We start from the raw sequence: 27,106 nt of genomic DNA, 5'->3' as shown, positions 1-27,106 counted from the left end.
CAACCCTGAATATTCATTGGAAGGACTGATGCTGAAGTTGGAGCTCCAATACTTTAGCCACCTAATAGAAAGAGCCAACTCATTGGAAAAGACCCTGATGCTAGGAAAGATTGAGGAGCAGTAGGAGAAGGGGATGACAAGGATGAGATGGCTGAATGGCATCACCGACATAATGGACATGAGTTTGAACAAACTCTGGGAGATGGTGAAGAACAGGGAAGCCTGTCATGCTGCGGTCCATAGGGTCACAAAGAGTTGGACATGACTTAGTGACTGAACAATAACAGAAATGCTTAGTGACATAAGTCAGACACAGCAAGGCAGACTCCACTTAAAGGAGAGCGGTTTCCCACAGCCTGGGGCAGGGTGGAAGGGTTCAGGCCCAACATGGCAGGGCCTCTAGCACCCTCATTCCTGACACCCTGGGACCTGCACACGAGATTTCTTCACAGCACGTGATGCTCAAGCTTGATGCTGAGAAAAAACCCCGCATTTTACTTTTTATTTTTCTGATTGAAGTTCAGAGGGTAGAAGGGGGGCTTCAATCCCTGAATCTCCCAGGAGCTCAGCCACCAGCCAGTGGTCCCCCAGCACCTCCCTCTCCCCAGGCTTTCCCCTACCTCATAGGAAGGAGGGGAGGAGGTCGGCAGGGCTTCCCAATCCAGGGAGTGGGGTCTGTTAACACAGACTTAATTGGCTGGAAGTGATGCTTTATTGCTTAGAACAAGTAATTTGAGAACACCTTCACCCGCCCCCTTTTCAGGCATCTCTTAAACAGGGGGCCCTGGGATCCTCCCTGTACCCCAACTTCCCTTACATGGAATCCAAACCTCTCCAAGCCCAGAGGCTGTTCATTTCTCTTTCTAAAGTTGCATTCACTCACTAGCAGCAAGGAGCCCCCTTTCCTGCTGGATCGTTTCAAGACCACATGGATCCTTTCAAGACCACAATCAAACTGTGGCCAGCACCCCTCTGGGGACCAGTGGACTAGCAGGTGTTGCTGGGTCACCCTCCCAGGTGACCCTCACTTTGGTAACAGCCTGTTAGACTGGGTCCACGTGGAAGGGGCAGCAGGGAGACTCATGACCACCCCCCTCAAGGATTTCCTAGAACTTCCGTGTATGTCACCTTTCATGGCAGGTGGAAATTACAGTGGCAGGTAGAGTTAAGGCTGCTAGTCAGCTGACCTTGAGATGGCGAGACTGTCCTGGGTCATCTGGGTGGGGTGGTGTAACCACAGGAGTCCTTCCCAAGTGCATTCACTGAGGAGTATGCGACTATGGAAGACTGTGAGAGGAACCGCTGCCGGCTTTGAAGATGGAAGTGACCAAAAGCCATGGAATATGGACAAGATCCAGGACGAATCTGGGGAAGGCATGAAAATTGAATCTTCCCCCAGAGCCTCCAGAAAGGAACTCCCCCCCTCCGCCCAGACACCTTGGTTTTAGCTCAGTGAGACCTGCACCAGACTTCTGCACCAGGACAGGAAGACAGCATGTTTGTCTTGTCTAAGCCACCTAGCTGGAGGGAATTTGTTACAGCGACAACAGGAAACTACTAGCGTGGGGACTTGAGACCCAAGCGTGCCTTTGAGGGCAGCTGGGACATTGGGGTTTTCTCAATAAATATGGAGGAGAAGGCAATGGCACCCACTCTAGCACTCTCGCCTGGCAAATCCCATGGATGGAGGAGCCTGGTAGGCTGCAGTCCATGGGGTCGCTGAGAGTTGGACACAACTGAGCGAGTTCACTTTCACTTTTCACTTTCATGCATTGGAGAAGGAAATGGCAACCCACTCCAGTGTTCTTGCCTGGAGAATCCCAGGGATGGGGGAGCCTGGTGGGCTGCTGTCTATGGGGTTGCACAGAGTCGGACACGACTGAAGTGACTTAGCAGCAGCAGCAATAAATATGGGGGGCTTCCCAGGTAGTACTAGTAGTAAAGAGCCTCCTGTCAGTGCAGGAGACCTAAGAGACCTGTGTTGGGAAGATCCCCTGGAGGAGGGCACACAACCCACTCTATAGTGTTCTTGCCTGGAGAATCACATGGACAGAGGAGCCTGTTGGGCTACAGTCCACAGGGTCACAAAGAGTCAACCACGACTGCAGTGACCTAGCATGCACGCATGCAATAAATATGGCTTTGACAGGTGTTCAGCACATCGTTTCTGTGGCCTCTTGGAAGAACAGAATGAGCAGGTTTTTATGGAAGAAGCTGGAATCGGGGGATGGGTCACATGAGGGCATCTGGCTTTGTGATCTCCAAATACACAGAGGTCAGCAGGAAACAGAACTGTGCAGGTGGTGAAGCTACGTGACAGGGATATTGTCTCAGGTGAAGCCTTTGGACTTAGCCCATCTGAGTTTATCTGTCACCTAAACAAAGGATGGTGGCACATGACAGGTGACCTGTGATCTGGTATAGAGAGAGCCCTGACCTTAAAATGCAGCCTGCTGGGACAGAGGCACATGCCAGGCTGGAGACACGGATGGCGGTTTGGAAGAGCCTAGAGATGGATCTCTCTCCGGGTTTTGAACCACCTGGCCCAGGGCCCCTCCAGGCTTTCCAACTCTGCACCATTCCCTGGGCTGACCCTGCATTTAGGGAGGTGGAGGCAGGGCCTGGCGTTATGTTGACTGGCCACATGCCTGCAAGATGAAGTGGTTCTCGTGGGATAAGAAAAAACTGGGCCTTGGAGCCAGGACCTTTGAACTGAAGCCAAGCTCTGTTGTTCACTGCGTTTGCAAATAAATTATGGATCCTTCTTGACCCCTCAGTTCGTCTTTTATGGAAAGATGAAGAACTACCTCACAGGGTGACTGTAAGGGTCTTGTCACAACACCCAGTGACTAGCTGAGTGTTTCCCAGGTGCCAGCCACTGCCAGGCTCTTATCTGCATTATCGAGCAGGAGAGGGTCTAGGGAAATGCTCTGGAAAGTACTGTGCTCTTCTCCTGGGGCTGCTTACTAAAGCAAATTACTAAAATATGGGTGGCTTAAAATGACAGAAGTGTGTTCACTAACAATTCTGGAGGCCGCAGGTCTGAAGTCAAGATGCTGGCAGAGCCACACTCCCTCCGGGGACTCTGAGGAGAGTCTGTTCTTTGCCGCTCCTACTGCTGCTGGTGGCTGGCAGCCCTTGGCCGGCGGCCACAACACTCAGTTTCTGCCTCTGCCTTCATTTTGCCTTTTCTTCCATGTGTGGCAACACTCCCCCGCCTCTCTCGTTTTTTAAAACAATTGTTGACAAAGCCTTATATATATATATATATATATATATATATATATATATATATATGGGCTTTCCTCATAGCTCAGTTGGTAAAGAATCTGCCTGCACTGCAGGAGACCCGGGTTCAATTCTTGGGTCAGGAAGATCCCCTGGAGAAGGAAATAGCAATCCACTCCAGTACTCTTGCCTGGAGAATCCCATGGACAAAGGAACCTGGCAGGCTATAGTCCATGGGGTCAAAGATCAGACATGACTCAGTGACTAAACTACTGCCATGTAATTAATTTATTTTGACTGCACTGGGTCTTCATTGCTGTGTGCAGGCTTGCACAAGCAGCGGTCACTCTCTAGTTGCAGTGAGGGGGCTCCAGGGCACAGGTACCGATGCACAGGTTTTGTTGCTCTGCGGCATGTGGGATCCACCCAGACGAGGGATTGAACCCGTGTACCCTGCATCGGCAGGTGGGTTCTTTACTACTAGGTCACAAGGGAATCTCCTGCTTCTCTTTTATAAGGACATTTGTTATTGGATTTAGGGCCCTCTTGGACAATCTAGGGCTATCTCTCCGATATCATGATCCTTAAGTTAATCACAACTGCTGAGACCTCTTTTCTTTATCAGGTAACATTTACAGGCTCCAGAAATTAGGAATTGGGACCTAATATCTTTGGGTGGCCACTATTCAGCCAGCCTACGACAGTCCATCCTCTGGTCCCTAAAGATTCATGTCCATCCCAACTGCAAAATATAGTCACCTTGTTCCAACATCCTCCAAAGTCTCAGCCCATTCAGTATCAATTCAAGCTGAAAATCTTATTTAAATCTCATCAGCTCAAAAGTCTTCAATTAAAACATCTAAATGAGATATCGGTAAGACTATGGCAGATGTGAACCATCCTGGGGGAAAATACCTCTCCTCCTCTGGACCTGTGAAATTAGAAAATAAATAATTGATTCCCAAAATACAAATGGTGGGGCAGGCACAGAATAATAGTTATAGAAATTTTCATTCCAAAAGGTGGAAAAGGGAGCCAGCAATCCAAAGTCCTTTGGAAACTCAGCAGAGCAGCTTCCATTGAGGTCAAGGTGTGGGAGTAGTCCTCTGGGGCTGGAGGTTCCATTCTCTGGTCTGTGGCTCAGACACCAGGGATTAGGATCTATTGTGTTTGAAAGAAAGTGAAAGTGTTCGCCGCTCATTCGTGCCCCACTCTTTGCAACCCCATAGACTAGCCCACCAGGCTGCTCTGTCTGTGGGATTCTCCAGGCAAGAATACTGGAATGGGTTGCCATTCCCGTCTCTAGGGGATCTTCCTGACTCAGAGACTGAACCAAAGTCTCCTGCATTGTAGGCAGATTCTTTACTGTCTGAGCCACCAGGGAAGTCTAAAAGCCTACAGCACCCAGTATTCCCAGGCAGTCTCCCATCCAAGTACTAACCAGGCTTGGACCCTGCTTAGGTTCTGAGATCAGCTGAGTTTGGGCATGTTCAGAGTGGTTTGGCTGTAGTGGTTCTTATTGACTCTGCTGCTAGTACCATGCTGGCGTCAGTTGTTCAAAGTATATTTTTCATAAGAGTGTGTTAGAACATACTTTAGAACAATTGTATCTTACTAGTAGACAATCCTAACTGACGGTCATCATACAGGTTGCCTGGGCCGCACTGAACTAAACTTCTTCCTTTTTCCTTTCTGGCCTGGGGGTCAGCTTGGGGACAGCCATACATGCTTTTTTTTTTTTTTCCCATCCTGTGCAAAGGCCTCAGCAAATGCAACCACCCCAGCCCTCCTCAGGTCCCCTTGGATTCTGAGGAGCAGGGTGGGGAGGAGGTACTCTCTTCTCCTCGAGCGGCCACCTGTTGGTTCATAGCAACCTGTAAGGCAAATTGGTTTGCATAGGGAAGTGACCGCTGAGCTGGGTGCCCAGCCCTGCCGAGCCACCAGGTCTGAGCTTGGCCCCCAGAGAGGGGCCTATCCCAGGAGGAACCCCACAGATTCCTCTTGGGAAGTCCTGTCCACAACGTCCCCCTCACCCCCCATGGTGCCTTGGAAAGACCTAGACGTCACATGTTCTGAAGAAGCCAGACAAGTCCCTGCAGAGTAGGAAAGAGGCAGGTTGGGATGTGGCCTCACGGTGAACACTCCTGAGAACAGTGGGCCCTCCTCCCAATCACAGATCCATCTCCTTCTGTTCAGCTACGGGGACACTGGATGTCCAGAGTCCACAGGTGTAACTGGAGCTCTGCCCTACGTTAGCGTTCCCCATCCCCTCTGCTCCTCTTCCCTCCTCTCTCGATTTCTCTCCAGGTATCTTTGTGCTACCCAGTGACCCCTTAGCCTCTTCTTGGTGACTCCTCAGAACCCATCTGTCTGTGTCCTCAGAGCCCAGGGCCTAATCTGGATTCAAGCATGGTGTCTGGCTTAGCCCATGTGCAATGAAAATCGTGTGTTTTCCTAACAGGAAGATGCCTCAATAACAAATGTCTTAGGAAGAAGCCTTCACTAGCCTCCCGGAGGTAAGGGCTCTTCATTTCCACAGTGATGGGTGACACAGAAAGAGCCCTGGGCCAGGCGTTGGGGCATTGGCAGAGTCTCTAAGGACTCCCACGGCCCCATCTTGTGATTAAATAGAGGTCTGGCTCTTCTGCAGGAATCCGCCCACTCTGGCTGCCTATGAGGCTGTCATCTGGTTATCAAGGGAGCTTGGTGAGTGAGTAGTTGATGCTCAAGTTAAAAAGCACTGTGGTCTTCCCTTCTGTAAGATTCTTATATCCATCGAGAGATGGATTTTCATGCTAATTCTGCAGGTGGTGTGACAGACGGCTGGGCAGTGATAGTCTGAGGTGAAGGGGCCTTTTGGAATCTCTCAGTCCCATCACTGGGCAACCTCTCATGTAAGAACCGACTTTGGACCCTGGCCACCAGAGTGCAGACACAGACCTTGCTGCCTGGGCCTTCATCCGCAGTGTGATCACAGGCAGACTGGAGACCTTCCCTGCCACCACCGGCTTCTCAATGTCAAGAAGGCCCTCACCATCTGGATCCTCTGTCTCTGGGGCTAACTTAGGTAAAATAAAAGGAAGCAGTGGTGAAAGACCATATTAGGGAGGAAAAGCCTGAGTTTTATTGAGAGAGATGCAGCTATAAATTTCAGGTCAAATATGTGAGACTCAGGCTACAGGTCTGAGCAGCTCTTTCCCCATAACTATTATTATGAAAAGAGACTTAACAGGCAAGAGCGTTTCTCACTGGCAGCTCTCTGCCCCTTGCCCTCCCTGGATGGGAGCCACCACCCTCTCAGGAGCCCTGCTATCCCAGGAAGAGGAGGGCATGGTGGGTATTTCCCAGAGTAGGGGTCAGGCTGACCAACAAGCCCAGGGCCTCAGGAACCCTCCCCCTCCGTTTCCCCACACACTCCTTGCAGCCCGGAGCCCAGGGGTAAAGGCGGCCTGTATATAGGGACAGAGGGACATGTGGGGAGTTCTAGCTGCAGGGCTTGTCAGAGCAGCAAGCATTCCAGTTGTATCCTCTGCTTTGCCTAAAGAACTGGCCCGAAGCCCATACAGTTCCTTAAGGTGCTGATACCAAAAGCCAATTCAGTGATCAGCAGAGACCAAAGGAAGAATCTGCTCTCAAGTGCTTTCTTTAAACACATCTCTCAGTTCTAGTCCATCCTCCTTCCAGGAAGGTGGTGGAAGTGGGCCTATGTTAGTTTATTTATCACCGAACTCCCTGATCCAGGAGAGAAAGAGCAGGGCTGGTTAGAGGGTTAGAGTCACATACAGACCTTCTCCCACAGCCCAGGAACCAGTGTTTGCCTCAAGCCAGAGCCCAGGAGCCACTTGGGACTGTATTCTTCAGTCCTTGCTTGCTTCAAGCCGTTTTTTGCCCCAAAGAAGCTAGCTGTCCATGTTTGAATACTTTTTGCAAGTCTTTTTCAATTTATCACCTACTTCTTTAGCGTAAGTTCTGTCACTCAAGGCCTCTGACCCTAAGGATTCCAAATTGAAATCACAAAATGCAGACCTCTGATATGAAGTCCCTCTGAGTCCCAAATGAGGAAAGTGGTTTCCTATGAAGCAGGCTGGCATTAAACGCACAGCAGTAGAATCACACTGTCCTATCCTTTCCCCACTTTCCTGATGAGAAAACAGAGTCGAGAGACTGAAACACCAAGGTCATGTAATCAGTGCTCAAGCTGGAGCCCATGAAGCTGGCCATACAGCAGTCTGGCTCCAGAATCCACAATTTAAACACCACCCTCAACTGCTCCACAAGGCCACCAGAGGACACAGCAGCCAGCATTTACATGAAGAAGTGTGGGACATTCTGCCGTCTGACAAGGGCTGCAAGCTAGTCATGGTCTGAACCAAGGGGTGTGCTCCTCACAATGTGGTCCTGGGAACCACTGGGGAGTTTGTTGGAAATGCAGATTCTCACTGAATTAGCAGTTTGGGGCATGGGGGGCCAGGAGATTCCAATGCCCTGAGGTTTGAAAAGCTGGTCTAGTTCACAAGCCAGCCACGATGATTCTTCCTTAGGAAACTCTGCAGACACAGCAATGCTTGCCCCACTGGTCTTGGACTGGTGTGACATGCATTTTTTGTTTGTTTGTTTTTCAGCTCCCAAAGGAATTGAAATATGCAGCAAGATTTGAGAATTACACATGTTATACAAAGGGCAGGATTTTGAAGTCTGAGAACTAGGCTCAAATGATTGTTCTGCTGACCAATGAGTGACCGCTACATGACTCAACTCTTAAACATTCAGTGTTCCACTTTGCTCATCTGCTGTGGGGTGGGTAGAAGTGAGGATTGAAGGAGATCGCTCATAAGGCAGTGAGCACAGTTTCTGGCCACCCACAGGCCCCATCTTTCAATCAAGCAGCCTCCCCATGTCCCCCAGCCAGTGCCTGAGCAGACAGAGTATTGGAAGGAGAGCTAGGATGCCGGGGGTTCATCATGGGTTATGACTTTAAAGAAGTTGTCCAGTGCTGAGAGTTGACCCTGCAGACATGTGTACCCTAGGACATCTGGTTTGGAACTGGCAGGAGGCCAATCTGAGCTGTGCACATGGGTTTGGGAATTCATGAGGGCAAAAGCCTGTATTAGTCTTCCAGCGCTGTTATAACAGGGAAGAGTGGTGGGGAAGGCATAGGATAGACATTCCATTTCCAAAAGGGAGAAACTGGAAAGAAGAAAGGGGTAACAGTCCAAAGGAAGTCTGAAACCTTCCATTAGAAGGACAGATTCCATTAGATTATACAGGTTAAGAACAATCCTCTTTGATACTACAAAGAAAATTACAGGCCAATATCTTTGATAAATATAGATGCAAAAATCCTCAACAAAATATTAACAAGTTCAACAATATATAAAAGAGATCATACACCATGATCAAGTGGAATTTATCCTAGAGATGCAAGGATGCTTCAATATCCTCAAATTAATCATTGTGACACATATACCACATTAACAAAAGCAAGGATAAAAATCACATGATTATCTCAACAGACACAGAAAAAACACTTGACAAAATTCACCATCCATCCATTCAAGACAAAAACTCTCACATAGTTGGTGTAGAGGGAGCATCTCGCTGTCTAGTCACTGAGTTGTGTCTGACTCTTTCGGAACCTCATGGACTGCTCTGTCCAGGGATTTCCCAGGCAAGAATACTGGAGAGTGGGTTCCCATTCCCTTCTCTGGGGGATCTTCCCGACCCAGGGACTGAACCTGTATTTTCTGCATTGGGGGGAGGATTCTTTGGCACTGAGCCACCAGGAAAGCCCCAGAAGGAACGTATCTCAACATCATAAAAGTCACCTGTGACAAACCCACAGTTAACATTATGCTCAACAGTGAAAAGCTGAAAGCCTTTCCTTTAAAATTAGAAATAAGATAGGATGCCCACTCTTGCCATTGCTTTGATGCACAGCATCAAAAGTCCTACACAGTAATGAGAAAAGAAAGAAAAAAAAAAAAGGTATCCAAATTGGAAAGGAAGAAGTAAATCTGTCACTATTTGCAGATGATATGATACTATATATAGAAAACACTAAAAGTGAAGTGAAAGTGAAAGTGAAGCTGCTCAGTTGTGTCCGACTCTTTGTGACCCCATGGACTGTAGCCTACCAGGCTCCTCCCTCCATGGGATTCTCCAGGCAAGAGTACTAGAGTGGGTTGCCATTTCCTCCTCCAGGGGATCTTCCTGACCCAGGGATTGAACCTGGGTCTCTCGCATTCCAGGCAGATGCTTTAACCTCTGAGCCACCAGGGAAGCCCAGAAAACACTAAAGCCTTCACCAAAAAATTTTTTGAGCTAATAAATCAGCTCAGTAAAGTTGCAGTATACAAGGATTAATATATAGAAATCTGTTGCTTTCCTATACATTAATAATGAACTATCAGAAAAGGAATTCAAGAAAACAATCCCATTTACAATTGCAGCAAAAAGAACAGAATACAAAGGGATAAAGGTAACCAAGGAAGTGAAAGACCTATACTCTGAAGAGTATAAAATATTGATGAATGAAATTAAATGATACAAAGAAATGGCAAAAATATCCCGTATTCTTGGATTGGAAGAATTAATATTGTTGAAATGTCCATTCTACCCAAAGCAATCCACAGATGTAATGCAATCCATATCAAAGTACCCATTACATTTTTTCATATAAATAGAATGAATAATTCTAAAATTTATATGGAAATTTAAAAACCCTGAATAACCAAAGCAAATGTGAGGAAAAAAACAAAGCTGGATTTATCACACTCCCTGACTTGACTATACTACAAAACTACAGCAATCAAAACAGTATGCTACCAGCATACACACAGACACAGATCAATGGAATAGAATAGAGAGCCCAGAAATAAACCCATGCACTTATGGCCAGTTAATGTATGACAAAGAAGGCAAGAATATACAATGAAGAAAATAATAATCTCTTCAATACATGGTGTTGGGAAAACTGGACAGCTACGTCTAAAAGAATGAAATCAGAACAATTTTCTCACACCATCTACAAAAATAAACTGAAAATGTGCTAAAGACCTAAATGTAAGGCCAGAAACTATAAAACTCCTAGAAGAAAACATATGCAGAGCACTCTTCGACAGAAATTACGACAGTATTTTTAAGGATCTGTCTCTTTGGGCAAAGGCAACAAAAGCAAAAATAAACAAGTGTGACCTAATTAAACTCAAAAATTTTTGTCCAGCAAAGGAGACCACTGACAAAATGAAAAGACAACCTACCGAATGGGAGAAAATATTTGCAAATGATACGACCGACAAGAAGTTAATATCCAAAATATATAAACAGCTCATACAACTCAGCATCAAAAACAAAACAAAACTAACTCGATTAAACAAATGAGAAAAGGGAGCGTTAGTACACTGTTGGTGGGAGTGTAAATTTATGCAACCACCAGGGGAAAACAGAATGGAGTTTCCTCAAAAACAAAAATAGAACTACCATGTAATCTAGCGATCTAGCTCCTGGGTATATGTCTGAAAAAAAAAAAAAAACAACAACACTAATTCAAAAAGATACAAGCACCCAGTGTTCATAGCCGAATTATTTATAATTACCAAGATATGAACTTGGAGAAGGAAGTAGCAACCAACTAGAGTATTCTTGCCTAGAAAATCCTGTGGACAGAGGAGCCTGGTGGACTACAGTCCATGTGGTCAAAAAAACTGGACACAACTTAGCAAATGAGCACACACACACCAAGATATGGAACCAACCTAAGTGTCCATCAGCATAAGAATGGACAAAGAAAATGTGGTGTTCTATACAGAACACTACTCAGCCTTAAAAAAGAATGAAATCTTACTTCTGCTTCATTGACTATGCTAAAGCCTTTGACTGTGTAGATTACAAAGACCTGTGGAAAATTCTTAAAGAGGTAGGCGTACCAGACTACTTTATTTGTCTCTGAGAAACCCGTATGCAGGTCAAGAAGCAACATTTAGAACTGGACATGAATCAATGAACTGATTCAAAATTGAGAGGGGAGTTCATCAAAGTTGCTTATTTAACTTATATGCAGAGTACATCATGTGAAATGCTGGGCTGGGTGAATCACAAGCTGGAATCAAGATTGTCAGGAGAAATATCAACAACGTCAGATATGCAGATGATACCACTTTAATGGCAGAAAGTGAAGAGGAGCTAAACAGCTTCTTGATGAGAGTGAAAGAGGAGAGTGAAAAAGCTGGCTTAAAACTCAACATTCAAAAAACTAAGATCATGGTATCCAGTCCCCATTATGGCAAACAGATGGGGAAAAAATGGAAACAGTGAAAGATTTTCTTGGATTCCAAAATCACTGTGGATGGCAACTGCAGCCATGAAATTAAAAGACACTTGCTCCTCGGAAGAAAAGTGAAAAGTGGAAGTATTAGTAGCTTCAGTCATGTCCAATTCTCTGTGACCCCATGGACTATAGCCCACCAGGCTCCTCCGTCCTTGGGATTTTCCAGCAAGAATACTGAGTGGGCTGCCATTTCCCCGCCCCAGGGATTGAACCTGGGTTGGGAAGCCCCGCAGGCCTCCTCCCCTCCTTCCTCCGAGGTGGGAGAGCCTGGGGAGAGGGAGGTGCTGGGGGGGGGCCACAGATTGGTGGCTGAGCTCCTGGGAGACTCAGGGACTGAAGCCCCCCTTTCACCCTCTGAACTTCAATCAGAAAAATAAAAGTAAAAAGCGGGTTTTTTTTCTCGGCATCAACTTTAGCATCATATGTTGTGAACCTGCTCACTGAAAACTCAGCACCTGTAACAAGCCTTTCCCCAGGCCCTGTTCCAGGTCCCTCCCTGCATGCTCACAAGTGCCACTGCCTGCATGAGGACGCCCGGCCAGGGATGTTGTCACATCTCACCTCTCATCATGACCATGACCTCGGGAGGCGAGCAGATTGCCCCGTCTCTCAGACCTGACTTTCCTAACGTGAGACAGGGCTGGGAGGCAGGAACCTGCGGTGAGGGCCCATCTGAACTTGCTCTGCGCCCCAGGCCTCCTCCAGTTTTCTGGGAGTGACTCCCAGCCCGCCTGCCTCTCCCTGCCTCACTCTGCCAGGGGCTCCTTGCCCTCCTGCTGGACCAGAAAGAGGACCGTCTCAGTGTGGGTAAGCTGGGCAAGAGGCTTGTCCCACTCGGCCCTCAGAATCAAGGCTGGGGCCAAGATCAGGGTCAAGGTTGCTGGGGGTCCTGCGGGGCTCTGCTTCCTGCTGCCCCACCTCCAACTGTCCTACAGTGAGAAGACATGGCTGCTGAGGCACAGAGCTGGTCCCAGAGCACAGCTGTGGGTCACAGGTGGCGTCTACTCTGAGATGCTTAGCATTTAGGAGGCCCAGGGACTTCGATGGGAAAAAAATGACGGCGATACTTACTCCTAACTGAATGAAGCCAATTAACTGGGCACCTCGTCACACATACACACACAGATCAGGTATCTCCACGTCATATTAATTGTAGACTTTTCACAGTATTGTTTATGCTCATCACTACTTTGAATTTACAGCAATTATCAGACATGAGGGTGCACTATTTAACACATTAAGAAACACGTACTATAAAAATATTTTGATAATCACCTTAGTATCATTAGTTGTCTTGGTGATCTCAAGGTGTGAGTCTCACTCACTTGAAAACAAAGGGGCCCCACATTGCCAGCAGACACCGGAGGACCAGGGTGAAGCCTCCTCTCGTGAAGGATGCAGGAGCCTGCGACCATGTGGCCGCCCTGCCCATCCAGCTGCTTCCAGAATTCTTTTAGGAATGACAAGTGTGGTGGGCGCTGTGCTTGCCTGAGCAACTGCCCCTCCCTGTCCTGGCCAGCAGATGTGCCCAGGAGTGAGGATGGCGGTGCTGGGAGGTGACCGCTGCCCATGGCCCAGGCACCTGACCACCCGGTTCTGGGCAATGCGGCCTGAGAGGTCTGTGCAGGGAGTGGGGCGGTCACTGGGAAACGTGTGTCTGCCCTAGGAGGAGGAGGAAAGAAGGAGAAAGATGCACGGGGGCAGCAGGAAACTCTTCCTTTTCACTGTCTTTCTGCATCTAGGCGGGAGCAGGCAGGGGGTGGTCAGGCAGAAACCAGTTTGTTCACAATGAAGTCAAGTCCCGGGATCAAGTTGGAACTCTGTCACCCTGGGCCTTCCTGTTTTACGAGATAATAAATGTTTCTTAATTCACATTGCATTTAGTTGGGATTTCTGACATTCTTAATGGAAGGTGCTTCAGTAGAGAATTCTGTACGAGTCAAGAGCACCGTGGACAGTCAATTTCTGGAAGTTCTCAGCAACCCTGCGCCACTTTGAGTCCCCATGTCTTGGCCCCCGATGGAGGACCCTACCCCTAACCACCCCAAAGATTCTCTTCATTACCTTCAGCAGGCCAGGGCCGCCTAAGACTGAATCTATTTCCCTAACTGTTGTCTGTGGTTCAAAATCAGACTGCCCTGGATGTAACCTGGGGCGGGGACTACTGATGGTCTTTTCCGCAGCCTCCACCCAGCATCCAGGCTGGGCCCACAGGCGCTCAGGCAGGAGCTGCCGGGCAAATATTTCTGACTGCTTCTTTGGGACCCCACAGATGCAATGACATTTGTAAATAGGATGTTTATCATATCCAGGTACACATAATACATAAGTCAAATACATATATATTGTATCATCAGTAAGTTGCTCAGGAATATATAAGAACATCTATGAAGAGAATTTTCTTCTTTTAGGAGAGTCCATGAAGGACTCTCCAGAAGTCCAGAAGAGGGCATGTGAACATTTTATTTTTCCGGCTGAACGTTTTTCAGAATGTGAAATACATTATAGAATCTAATTGCTGAGTTGGCGTAAGTATTTCACTCTGTTTTTGCAAATCTGATCCTCCCTGCTCCAGCCCGTGGCTCATACAGCTCCCCTCTCCGCAGAAACGGCCTCCACCACTGACCAGACCTACCCAATGTGGTCTCTAAATACCCTACCTGGAGCCTGCTGGACACTCTGCTTTCTCTTTTTCTGGCTTTTAACATTTCCTCCCCTCCTAGGCAACATAGTTTCTCAGAAAATATTTACTGGATGAATGAACTTTTCCCTGCAGTCAAAGCAGGACACACACACACACACACACACACACACACACACACACACACGATTCCTAAAGGCCCCTGACACACACACACAATTCCTAAAGGCCACACACACACACACACAGTTCCTAAAGCAGAATGGGGCTTTCAGAAAGTTCAAAACACTCATTGGTAAATCTTTTCAGCCTCCCCAATCTCATGCAAATTGCTAAAGAACTGGCAATGTTGTGTTTCCCTGACACACCTGTGGAGCTGTTCAAAGGCTGAGGATGAGGGGGAAGAACTCAGCCAGCCTGGGATGGAAGTGGAGAGCCCCAGATAACTGGTGAATAGTATAGGGATTTAAAATGCTCTTAAAGCTGTGATGACAGCAGCCCCTTACCATTCCCCTGCCTCATGTAGAGGGCAGGCGCTGGGTCTCAGTGCCCAAGGCTGACCGGTGAGTACTTAGTGGTATGACTTTGAGCAGATTAGCCTGTGACCTTGAGCAGGCTAACAGCTTCAAGAATCAGCTTCCCAAACCAACTATAAAATGCAGCCCATAATGCTATCCCCCCAGGTGACTGAAGAGACAATGAGGATGTATTTAAGCGCTCCACATGGGGCCTGGCACACAAATGGTAATGGCTATTATTACAAATAAGAATAAACGTCAAAAGGTGCAGCAGTAAAAGGTGAGTGCATTTTAAGACTGTGATAAGAAGTGGTAATTGAGCAGCCCCCCACCCCACCCAAGACAGACCATAATCGCAGTCCCCAAACATCAGTCACATCCATCCGATAAAGACCACGTATCTATAAAGTATCTTCTCTTTATTTAAGTTAAACAATTTTCAAGGATGGTTTCCATCTATAAAATGGACAAAGTACAAGCTCTGTACAGCAGTTCTTTTTAAAAATCAACTGGAAAAAAAATTACCAAACTATATTTTGAATCTGCAAAACATAATCACAGATACCATCATTTTAGCTTTTATGAAGACATAACAAAGACCAGCACAGAGAAGACAACTAATTTTGCCACGCTTTGCTCAAAGGGCTCCTAGGAAAGAAAGTTGACTTGTAAAAACAGGAGTGGGAGGGTGGGGCAGTCCCAATGACTGAAGAGCAACGCAGCCACAGTAAGTCCCTTTGGCACACTGTGTCATGTAAACATAGCTCACCTTAGAGAGCCCTCCCAGCCCACCTCTGCTCGCAACACCCACACCATCCAAGCTACCACCCCCACCAGCTCAGGGATGGGCAGTTGCCCCCCAGGGCCCAGGGGGACCCATCTTGATGTTACCAAGGTTGGTAAGACTTCTGGGTGAGGTGGAGGTGCGTGGGCGAAAGATTTGTCAAGAATCTGATGACAATTTGCTTCACTTGAGAGCCAAATTTAATTTCCACTCATGGGATTTTTTTTTCCTAACAGTAGTGGTAGCCTGACCATGGATCCCAAGGGCTGGATGACTGCTTCCTAGCCCACCTGCATTCAGCAGCCTTGTACAGGTATCCAGGACTCATCCCAAGAGCTTACTGGTGGTCAAGATCAGCCTCTGAAGATAGAGGTGTGCAGAGTTAATCCAACCAGGGCCTCCCTGTCTGCTGAAAATACACCTGGTTGGTTGGCAGGGGGCAAAAACGCACAGGACAAACTCACCCAGCCAGGCCTCCAGGCCTGAGCACACTGTCATGAAGCAAAGCCACGTGGCGCTTTTGCAGTGGAGGAAGAAAGACCAACATCCCCTTTCCTAGAAGAAACAGGCAGGGAAGAGCTGCACTTGGCAGACTGTCTACCTGGCAGAACCCTTTGGGGCCACTTCCCTGTGACCACCCAGGCCCTCCAGAGGGGCCAGGACATGTGCCCATGTGACTCCTCATCAGGTCTGGCACCTGAAGCGTTGGGCCAGGGGGCGCAGGAAGACAGGAGGGCAGTAATCCTGGGAGTGACTGGGGCACCCTCCTGCGGGCGCTGCAGCTGGGCCACCACTGCATGTGAGCCCCTCAGACGCCAAGAGGGCTCTGCGGGCCAGGCCAGGGGTCAGGGAGGGGCTCAGGCCTCTTCCTGCTTGACTTTCCGTTTACAACTGGCTCGTGTTTTATGCTGACACAAGCCTCCTTCCTAAGCCACAAAGCTCCTGTTTGTACCCTGAATCCTCAGTGTCAACGAGCAGGTGTTCACTTTCCCTAATTCTTGACCCAAAGCCCCCGAGGCAGGCGGGACAGGGCCCAGCACGCCCGGGCCCTCACATGGTGCCCCATGCTGCCTGTGACAGCTTCCCACCATCACTGGGAGCTGGGAGATTGTTTTTTACTCAACTTTATCCTTAGAAAACAGAAATTTAATTTACAAAGACCCAAAGCAATATCTGTCAAAATAAGTAACCCATCCAGGGTTTACAGACACCAAGGGCACAAAAAGTGGATTTCAACACACAGCATGACTCCCAGCTGAAGCCAAACCGAGATGCTGGGGTCGGGGCCACAGAGCAGCGCTAGCCTCCGCGGGGGTGGAGGGGGGCACCGCGCAGCTGGCACAGCGGCACCACCTCACCTATAAGGCTCCGGGGGCTATGGAAGCCCCTTCCTCCCGCCGGCCCCTCCTCCTCACGGCTATGATGAGCTTTGTGGAGAAATTACAAGATGAGGATGACTTACGGAAACCATAGGAACTGACCGTACATTCTCTCCTCATATATATCTGGGTTTAGTGTCCCACCGTAGAAAAGTTCATATCCAAAGAGAGCAGGTACACCACATGGAAGGGGTCTGCGCTGGTAAGACAGTTGGGAGGCAGGCCCGGGGAAACACCGTGGCCGCGACCGGGGTGGACCCCGCACAGATGTCTGGATCTGGGTGGAGGCTGGAGAGGGGCCCTCACTGTGCGCAGGGCGCCCCTTCTCTCCCGGTCCACCCTCCGGGGCGCGGTGCTCCGCAGGGGCGCTGGGCGGCCGGGGCGCAGGGCGAGGAGGGCGCGGCAGCTCCATCTGCTCGCGGCTCTGGTGCCGCCCGCACTGCGCTGAGGTCTCCCGACCTGCAGACCATGATGGAATACTGAGGTATATAGTTTCTCGGAAAGTTTAAGAAACAGACTTGATGACGTGCTCGTCGCTGGGCGGGCAGGCGCGGGCAGGCGCGGGAGGCTCCGCTACGGCTGCAGGTTGAGCGAGAACTTCCACTGCTGCGACAGCGCCGGGCCGCACACCTCCACGCTCAGGCCGCCCGTCTTGGCTGCGCGGCTGTCCAGGCACAGGTTGCTGCCCACATGCCGCAGCTTAGAATTGCCCTCGATCTGCTCCCATTTCTGCGAAAGACAGGAGGACACCTTACAACAGGGGCGCCGACGGGGGAGGACGCAGGGGGTCTGCTCTCCGGGTCTGCTGGCCCCGCTCAAGACAAGGTCCCTGACTACAAGGGACAGGCGGGTACAGCAGCCCTGGGACAGAACAGATGTCTCTGAGGGCCAAGAAGAGACCAGCGCGCTCTACTGGGTGTGCAGCTCGAAACCTCTTCTCTGGAGACCACTTTCCTGCCCCATCCTTCCCCCTCTTCTGGCATCTCCTCATCCAAGCCCTGGGCTCAGGGTCCTTGTTCCTCCTCAGTCTTAACAAGGACCTGACACACAGGAGGATTTCCGGGAGGGACTTTGTGCTCGTTCACAAGAAGGGCCTCATCTGAGGGTATTTCCCCTGAGGAAGGAGCCACAGGAACCAGGCTGGCTCCAGGAGGGCCCAGGCTGCCCCGGCTGTTGAAGGCAGCTCTGCCCAGCCTGGCGTCGGTCACCTCCGAGGGCCCACTTACACTCAGGGCCTTGTGCTGTACCAGAGGGATGGGGAGCGGCCAAATGAGAGGGAAGTGGATGCCGGTATGGACGGAACGCTGTGCTGGGGAGCCCACTTCTCCACCATCTGAGGTCTCACCCTTTCCACCTTGGTGGGTGTGAGAAGCCCATCTCAGCCACCCTGAGTCCCCAGGTACAGCCTGCCAAGTTCCACATGTGCTGTCCAGGGTGTAACACCATACTCCTGCGTGTACACACCTGTGCCCCACTGAACCCAGACCAGCCCACCAGGTAAACCAGAAAACAAGCCCACAGCCCAGCTGCAGGAAACCTGAGGGCCTCTCACCCTGTTGTTCATCCCTATGTAAAAATCTCTAATGTTTGTTCTTAAAAAAAGTTACATGCTTTTTTCTTTCAAAAGCTCTCCCTTCATTAATGCAGGCTGTGATTCTAATTAATTCTCTACACTGTGTGCACTGAGGCTCCTTTCCGTCGGTAGTTCTGCAGATCCTTTGGACACCATGGAATTCAATTTTCTTCCTCCTGCCTTCCTTTCTCCTTTGACTCTGCAAATGCACAGTCATAACACAAACACACAGACGTGCCTGGAGGCCAAATGTTTCAACCGGCAAGACAGTGCAGCTTCGAAACAGAACTCTCTGAGGAGCCTCCTCTCAAAGGGCAAGTGACTAAGGTGGGAACGAGGCAAAGCACGGTGGGGAGGAGCTCTCCACTGGGACTGGCTACACAGGGCCCTGCACGGATACGCCTGTGGGGACCTGGGAAGCCTCTTGATCCAGCCTGCTGGCTGGGAGCTTTGCCAACAGTGAGATGCATTACAAGCTCCCCTCGCCTCCCCCTTCACTCCTCTCCCCTTCGCTGTCACCCCTCCTGCTATTTCCCTGCTGTCACGTGAAATGTGTCTGTACTGCCAACAGCCGTGTGTCACTCTGAGCGGCCAGGACCCGTCTGACAAAGAATGTGGGATGGATGGACCGTGACTGTTCTCTCAGTGAGCTCTGCCGGTGTCTCAGCGTCAGCCAGATGGAGGGCTTAAAAAATGCTGAAACCCCAGCTCCATCAGCAGAAGGCGGCCTCAAGCCCTGGACCCAGAGGGCTGTGGTGGGGCAGGCAGACTTCTCAAATGCTGAGGGTCCACTGAAGGGCCACGCCTTCTCTAACAGGCAAGCTCTCACTGCAGGAGACTCCTCCAGAGATGGAGCATCTGTATGTCTGTAACAAAGGCTTGGAGTTCAGATAAGGTCATCATGTTATCCCTCCTCTATGCACAGACGCCCCTGCCCTGACACCCAGGCAGCACACCTGGCCTGACTCATGTTTCCCTAATGCCGACCGGCAGGTCCCAGGAGGTCGGGGCAGGAACAGGGACTCCTTTGTTTAACAATCCCTCCTTCTCACTTGGGTGCCACAGACGTCAAAACAGACAGGCATTTAAGGACCAGATGGGGTTCGGCAGAGCAGGGCGGGGGGCACCCAGAACCAGGTGGGGGACAAAGGAGAGACTTTGCAAGTGTTTCCGGACACCTGGGATCCAAGCAAGGGGGCCTGGTCTGGGCTGCGCTGTCCCGGGCACCCTTCTATAAGTGAGTGGTGGGTAGGAAACCCGTGTGGGGTCCTGGCTCCAGCAGGCCCCAGGCCTCAGTTTCCCTAGACCTGCCTGTCTCGTGAGCAGGGACAGAAGAGAAAAAGCCCAGGTGCCCGGGGAAAGTCATTTAGGGGCTGCACTAGCCACTTCCCCTGGGCTCAAATAAGGCTTTGCCCTCAAGGCAGCACCAGGGCGCAGATCAGAAAACACCAGCTAAAAAACGTAAATGTACATTCTGAACGGTTTGAAAAAGGTAACTTGAGTGTGTGTGTGTAACATATCTACTTGCACCTTAATCATTTACAACTTATAAACTTAAAAGGAAAAATATTTAATGAATAAACAAAAACGTGGAATTTCTCTTCCAAATGTCCAGTGCTGGGGGCCTTCCCTGGTGGTCCCGTGGTTAGGACTCTGTGCTTCCGCTGCAGGGGGCACAAGTCCATCCCTGGTCAGGAACTAAGATACCGCATGCAGCCCAGCCAGTGCACCCCACCAGCAACGAGGCCGGCTGAACCAGCGGAAGTTCAGCTTTGCTTTAAAAATGAGTTTATGACTTTACTCATGAGTAGTTAATGAAATACTGACCCACAAACCAGCCTAGAAAAGACAGCAAGGTTCATGATACTGCCTCCAAAGGAGGTGTGTGTGTGTTTAAATTCAATTTTTATTCCAAAGACTGTAATGCGTAGAAAGAAAATGGCCAAAACTAGAAACAACTGCCTTAACTGGAAATTAGAAGTAGTTGATTTGCAGGTGAGCAAACAGTAGGTGATAGTCTTGGCACTCTGATAACAGCTATAACCAAGAAGGCATAAAAATAACCAATGTCCTGATACATAATATGGATGCGCAGTACATACAGTAAATGACAAGAAAGGAAGAAAGAAAGGAAAAGGAAAGGGAAAAAAAAATCCACAAAACCCCCAAACTCAGAAATTAACAGTAATTTAAGGACATACCATAGTGAAGACTTTTGGTAGCAAAATTTTCGCAATTCTTAAAATAGGAGTCTTCAAAAGTACTTAAGTTCAAAAGCTAAAGAAACTGAAGACAGAACAGTTATACTGGCTTAGAAGAGCTGCCACCTGTCACGAGGATGACAGTCAGCCCTAGTTCCAAGCACAATGATAACCGGTGCAGCCAAAAAAACAATGTCCAGGGATGTGGGGGGGATATAAGCCACATTAGGCCTCTGGCTTCAGAAATAAAGGGCTCTTCACAGATACTGTTTTATAAAATGCAGGTCAGGTCTTTCCTTTCAGGGTTGGGGTTCATCAGCAAGGAAGTGAAACACCTCCTCTGAGCTGACGTTATCATGAACTCCACTATCTTTTCTAGGCTGGTTCGTAGGTCACTGTCTCACTAACTTCTCATGAGTAAAGTCATGAACTCTCATCTTTAAAGCAAAACTGAACTCCATTGGTTCGGCTAGCCTGGTTCCTGGCGGGCTGCCCTGGGCCACTCCGGTGCTGCAGAGAAGCCAGTGCCCGGGACTCTGCCAGGTCACTCCCGGCTCTGGGGCCAGGGGTCCGTGCCTCCAGGCAGGGTTGGCGGCAGGGAGCTGCAATCCACATACCCCAGCCACCAGCACCCCCATGCGTCAGGTGCTCCCAGGCACCGCCAGGCACAGTCTTCCCTGGCCTGTCTCAGGGGGGGCCCAGCTTGGCTCATTTGGCCCCCAGGGGGAGCGGGAACCACCTCCGGTGCTGGCACTCCCACCCCAGTGCCCAGCCCTCAACCTGCACAGGGGCTGAACACGCAGCTGCAAAGCACAGCCCTGCCTCTGCAGCCTAGTAAAGGGGAGGCTCAACATAGAGAGATGAATCCAGAGGTGGCAGGATAAATACCTAGGATGGCGAACTCTGGCAGGAGCGGCCCACAGCAGATGGACTGGCCTGTGTGGCACCCATCCCGTGCTCCTCACAGTGACCCCAGTGCAGGATTTGCTGGGTGTTCACAGCTTGTCAGCGGCTCCACGTGGGGACACAAGACGGCACAAGTCACAGGTGCCCCCAGTGAACACCCAGCCCCTGGGACCCCAGCCCTGGGGCAGCGGGGAGCTGGCTCGGGCTCGTCCCTACTGGCACCTACCTGCCTGCTATCATTCTCCCGGCAGCCCTGCAGCTTTATGAGGGAGCCAGGCGCCCGGTCCACCACGGTCAGGCACAAGTCCATGTGCTTCACCGACTTTTCCTTGGTAAGGGCCCATTCCTGCAACACAAACCCGAGGTCAGGACTCGGCTCACGGGGCTGCGGGGTGAGGATGAAGCGAGGAAGGGCCCAAGAAGGGAGGCATGCAGGGAACAGGCTTCAGGAGCCCCAACCAGCTGAGGGCCAGCAAGGGACTTTGTGCCCAAGAGCAAGTCTCCAGCAGGAGTGTCAGGAGCTTCACCTCTGAGCACGAGGCCAACACCAGTAAGTACTTCAGCCCAAACACAGGCTAGCGCTCCACACTCCATCCTCCATCATTAACTGTGAGCTGTGAACACTGCAGCCCCAGCTTGTCACCCACGGGTGGCCAGTTAGGGCCAACGTTTCCTTGGAATGAGTCTGGCCTGACACAGGTACAGTTTGGAAATAGCATTTATGACTGTGGCTGTCCTGTGTGAAATTATAAACCACATACAGCACATTTAGCCTCACTACCAACCACTAAGCCAGGCTACTGATGCGTGTGAAGCTCTGTGAGCTCCCTACGAATGGATCCAGGTCTTTGCCCTCACATGGCACAGCCAGCCCTGGGTACCCAGAATGTGCCTGGCACTGTTCTAAGCCCTTTATACAATAGTCCCATGAGAGGCTATTATTAACTCCATGTTACAGATGAGAAAACTGAGCCAGAAAGTGCTGAAATAACTTGCCTATGATCTTAGAGAGCAGACATACATGTGAGCACACGCACACGCGCACACACGCACCTTAAAAGCTGAGAGCAGAACCCTTTATTCCGAACACTAAACAAGAGCACGAGAAAGGGGAGGAGGCTGAGAAGGGGACGCGATGGGTGAGTGTGACCAGGCAGGAGAGGAGGTAGGAAGGCTACTCTGGGCAGGGCCACGGTGGAGGCAGGAGGACACGGCTCCTGACCTTCACTCTAGGACTTGATGCTTGCAAAAGGATAAAACCCACATGAGGCCCCAGGACCTGGAGCCCCTTCTAAGTCAGAATCCCTCAGGAGGTGCCCTCTCTGCTTCTTCTGTACCCCAAGGAAAGCTCCTGCGTCAATCTGTCTATTCATCTGTCTACTCATCCACCCAGTGACTGTCCACTGAGTGCCCGCACATTTAAGGGCATTCTCTGAGGTCTGGACCCATGGCAGGGAACACACAGGCCAGGTCTTGCTCCCCAGAGGCTCTGTCCCTTGTGGGGAGAGTAGGTATCACCCTAGTGCTTGTGTTGCGTAACATGAGGCACAATTAAGCATTGTGCAGAGATTGTTTTCCTATTCTCTGCTCTCAGGGGACAGAGCTAAGGGAAGGATGTAAAAATCTTTTAAAGAAGCCTCATTGCTCCTCACCTAAATCACCTTGGAGCAGATGGTCTGTTATCAGGACAGTGTTAACATATGGGGGCCACACATGCACCCCCCAACCCACTCAGCAGTGAGATATGAGTCCCGCTCACGGGGTGGCTGTGGGGCAGAGGCTTGGGCCACATCCAGGAAAGGGAGGGAGAGCCCCTGGGCCATGGGGGGGCTTATTTGTCCCGACAGGGGTTCAGACTAGGCAGCCCCCTCGAATCCCTCAGCTTCAACTTTCTCACCTTCTGATTAGTGTTTCTCAAAGCGAACTCCAGTAGGAATTCTATGAAAAGTTGCTTCCAGGTCAAGTAAATTTGGGAGATACTGAATTTGGACCATTTGTCACTGTTGCAAATTTACCAGTAGCCTATGAGAGGCTCTGAAAAGTCCTAGAGGAGAAGAACCTGCGTGGCCTGTCTTCCATGGAAGCCCAGAGCCCCGTGCCCACCCGTCCCCGGGGCTCTTGGTTCTGAGTATGCGGCGCGTTCTCAGAAGGGCCACGTGCTGGGCCGTGAGGGTGGTTCCAGTCTTCCAGGAGGCTGTCCTTTCCAGAGATGGGGGGAGTAGGGTGCCTCAAAGCAGCACCCAGTGCCACGGAGGTGCCAGGAGGGGGCAGAGCCTGCACCTTCCGTTCTTCTAGGTGTCCTTGTACAACAGGGACACGGAGCTCGGCCTCTCCGTTTAGTAAGAGGAGTGATGGGGCAGCCCTCTGTGTGGGGAGGGGTTTTCAATTGTTCTTGGAAGCTGTTGGGGGCTTTGCTGATGTCCACGGAAAGCTCACATCTGAATGTTTCTACAATCTTCCTGCCATCGTATACATCATTACTTTAAAACAGACTTTACACTGAATCCCAGAAAAACTAATTCAGCTACGCAAGCAGCAGAGATTGCTGCCATTTTCCTTTTTCTGTTGCACGTTAGTGATCTAAATTTGCAAATAAAGTTCATGAATATTTAAGCAGTACTTTCTCAAGCTGCCACTCTTAAATTTTCCCGTTTCCTGTGTGTCTGCTGAGGCCCAGTCAGAAACCAGATGACACACCTTACCCTTTCAGAGCCGGGTCCAATTTCCCATAAGGACATGCTATTTAGTTCGCACGTGGCTACGTGAGTTGCAGTGAAATACACTGAGAACTTCACACCGTTAGCCTCACCAGTTTCCAGTGCTGGGCATCCACATGTGGCCAGTGGCTGCTGTGCTGAGTGGTACAGATCTAGAACCTTCTCTTCAGCACACAGAGGACTACAGGGTGGTCTGATCTGGAAAGGGGCTCACTGCGTCCAGGTTGGTCCACGGAGGACGGTGCTCCCTGACTGGGGGTGGAAGTGCCGTACCGCCTTGCTGTTACCTGCCCCTTTGCGTCCTTCCTGCTGGTAAACCCTCCCTGCCCAGCACTCACGGAGGGTCACCCAGCCTGGAGGGCTTCCAAATACCCTGATGTTCTAATTCCAGATTCATGAAATCAGGCTTTCTGTGCGTGGGACCCGGGATCCATGCTTCCCCAAACTTTCTGGGCTCTTCTGCTAAGAGCCAGGGAGGTAGCCCGCCTTGGGATATGAGCTGGAGCCGGCTGGGGGCTGTCTGCTCCCCACGTCCCGCCTGTCACACGTCTGGACAACCACAGAGACGACACCACCCGGAGCAGACAGGAGGCCAGGAACCGGAGGCTGCCATCTGTCTAGACGTTTCTCAAGAGGATGGAGCACAGCCAACTTCACACAAAGGCAGGCACCCTCTTTTGAAAATAGTTCCATTTAAAGAAGACTCTGGGATACACTGAGCTCAAGTGACTTTTTTTTCCAATGGCAGGCCCCCTAAGAGTAGATGGCAGCATCCAGCACTGCCCAGCCATTTTTGTGTCCAAAGCCCTCATTCTACCACATGCCTGTTATCAACTCACAGGAAAACCACTTTCCAGAACACTGTCCTCTGGGAGACAGGCCACAGCTGGGCCTGTCAAGTCCTCACTCACCTTGCTCCTTTCCCACGAGGACAGAGCTGTGAGTGTTCACATATAAGCTGTTACCATCTAATGGGCAGCCCTAGCAGCTGTGGGTAAGCACCTGCACACACAGACCTGGGCAGGCACAGATGCAGACAGCTGCCCTGGGATGAGCACACGGCCCAGGGTGTCAGTGCAGAGAGGAGGATGGGGGGAGAGGAGACCCAGGTCGCCCGCCCTGCGCACCAGAGCCCGCCCAAGGCTGACCACAGCTCCTGGAGGACATCCCCTCTGACCCCGAGGCCAGCTGTGAGCGGGTGGCCATCTCAGGAGGAGGGTGGTGAAAGGAAGTGTGGCCTCAGGCCCCTCACCTTCCCCGGCACCCCATGCACGTACCTGGTTGCCCCCAGCATTGTGACACTCGTAAACTCCAACAACACCATCAGCGAAGTGGCCCAAAGTGTCCAGGCAGTTGGTTCCCTGCTGCAAGGCCCCAAAAGCTATATCCTGATGGTCAGGAACCCTGGAATCAAGGAGACAGTCACTCACTGCACTCAGGGTTGCTGGCTCCCTGTCTGCCCAGCCCCCAACCTGTGCTCAGAGCCCTCAAAAGGGAGCCAGGCAGTGAGAGAGTAAGGGCACCCTCAGGTCAGGTGCCCCCAACACAGGCCCAGCTGCATCCTGAGATGGCATGGCTTCAAGATTCTCAATCCCTGACCCTACAGGGAGAATTTTAGGTTGAAGTAGTCTTTCTGTTTTGTACCAGAGAAATTTTTCTGGAAAGAGAATGCTCCTTTTCGCTTTAGTGTTACTTGTTCAAAGTCACTTAGAAAAGCAATTAATGTGGTCAGATCCTGCTGCTTGGAACTTTCCAAGTTCCAAGACTGAGGACTAACCTTTACCTAAGAGAGGGGAGAACACAGGTGGGTCAGCCACGTGTCCTGGTGCCAGCAGAGCAAGAGAGCACAGTGGCGGGGCGGCCGGCTGCAGGGTCAGAGCTGGCCCCGGGCCTGCCTTGGCTGCGCACCAGCCTTGCGCACTGCTGTGCGCCCTCCTCCTCAGTGGGGTTGCTTCAGGGGCCACAGAGCAGCCCTCAGCGTGGCTGGGCCCACAGGCTCATGCAGGGAAGGCAGAGAGTGTCGCTGATGCAGCACAAATATCAGGCTGGTGCCCCCCTTGCTGGGCATGGTCGAGGCTGGACGATCTACCCATGGCTGTGGTGTGAATGCTTTACACATGTGATCCCACGTGGCACAGGGCCCATGGTCGCCCCAAATCACCAGGGATCTCAGGTCAAAACTGCTGTAATGTCACCGCATCTGGTTACACAGGCCAGTGACACTAAAGCGCCAGGAGGGGCTGTGGTCCACTGCTGTGAGCCCCTGGTCTGCGGAGGGAGAGGCAACGGCTGGGACATTACACTGCCGCCGGCCTTCCCAGAGCGGGCAGGGAGAGGACTTCTGTTCTTCCCCTTCCCGGGGGGTGTGGGAAACACGGCAGAGGGACCCCGAGAGCGCAGTAAGTGGACAGCAGCAGAGAGGCCGTGTGGCCTCAGACGAAGCTCTGTGGCCAGGGCTCTGAGAGCCCCTTAGCACAGAAGGGGATGGTGGTAACTCCGCAGTCACAGCCTCTGTGTGCAGACACGTTACCTGCTGTGAAATGCACTGGGAAAAGTCAGAGAAAGGAATGTGCCCCACTGAGGCAAGCCTGTCTGCTGACTCTTCTAAGAAGATGAAGTCCAGAGCAGCCTGAAGCCCACAGACCCATAGGCCTCCTGCTGTGCCTCAGGATGCGAGTGGGCAGGCATTAAAACAGGCCAGTGTGGTTATCTGAGCCTCTGCTGGGCGCTCTCCCCTGCTGGCCAAGCCTTGGTCTCAGTCCCTACACAACTGCAGGGGGCAAAGGAGCCTCAAGGGGGAGTCCCAGGCAGGGGGAGCCTGCGGGCTGGGGAC

The 27,106-nt window shown here is 50.8% G+C and overlaps 1 protein-coding gene across 1 annotated transcript in view; it reads right to left on the bottom strand.

Annotated features, from left to right (window-relative positions):
- Window positions 1–15,115: 15,115 nt before the first annotated feature.
- GALNT2 (polypeptide N-acetylgalactosaminyltransferase 2) overlaps window positions 15,116–27,106 on the bottom strand; it is a 179,473-nt gene continuing 167,482 nt past the window's right edge. Inside the window, exons 14-16 of the mRNA XM_042241051.2 lie at window positions 25,551–25,677; window positions 21,783–21,902; window positions 15,116–17,605 (exon numbers count right to left, since the gene is read on the bottom strand). Coding sequence (XP_042096985.1) covers window positions 17,450–17,605; window positions 21,783–21,902; window positions 25,551–25,677 — 403 coding nt within the window. The 3' untranslated portion in view covers window positions 15,116–17,449. The remainder of the gene's footprint in view (window positions 17,606–21,782; window positions 21,903–25,550; window positions 25,678–27,106) is intronic.

The sequence above is a fragment of the Ovis aries genome, chromosome 25 (assembly GCF_016772045.2).
Source record: "Ovis aries strain OAR_USU_Benz2616 breed Rambouillet chromosome 25, ARS-UI_Ramb_v3.0, whole genome shotgun sequence".
In the NCBI taxonomy this organism is placed as follows: domain Eukaryota; kingdom Metazoa; phylum Chordata; class Mammalia; order Artiodactyla; family Bovidae; genus Ovis; species Ovis aries.
Note: the sequence above shows the minus strand (reverse complement) of the source record. Positions and strands in the feature narration are given on the sequence as shown.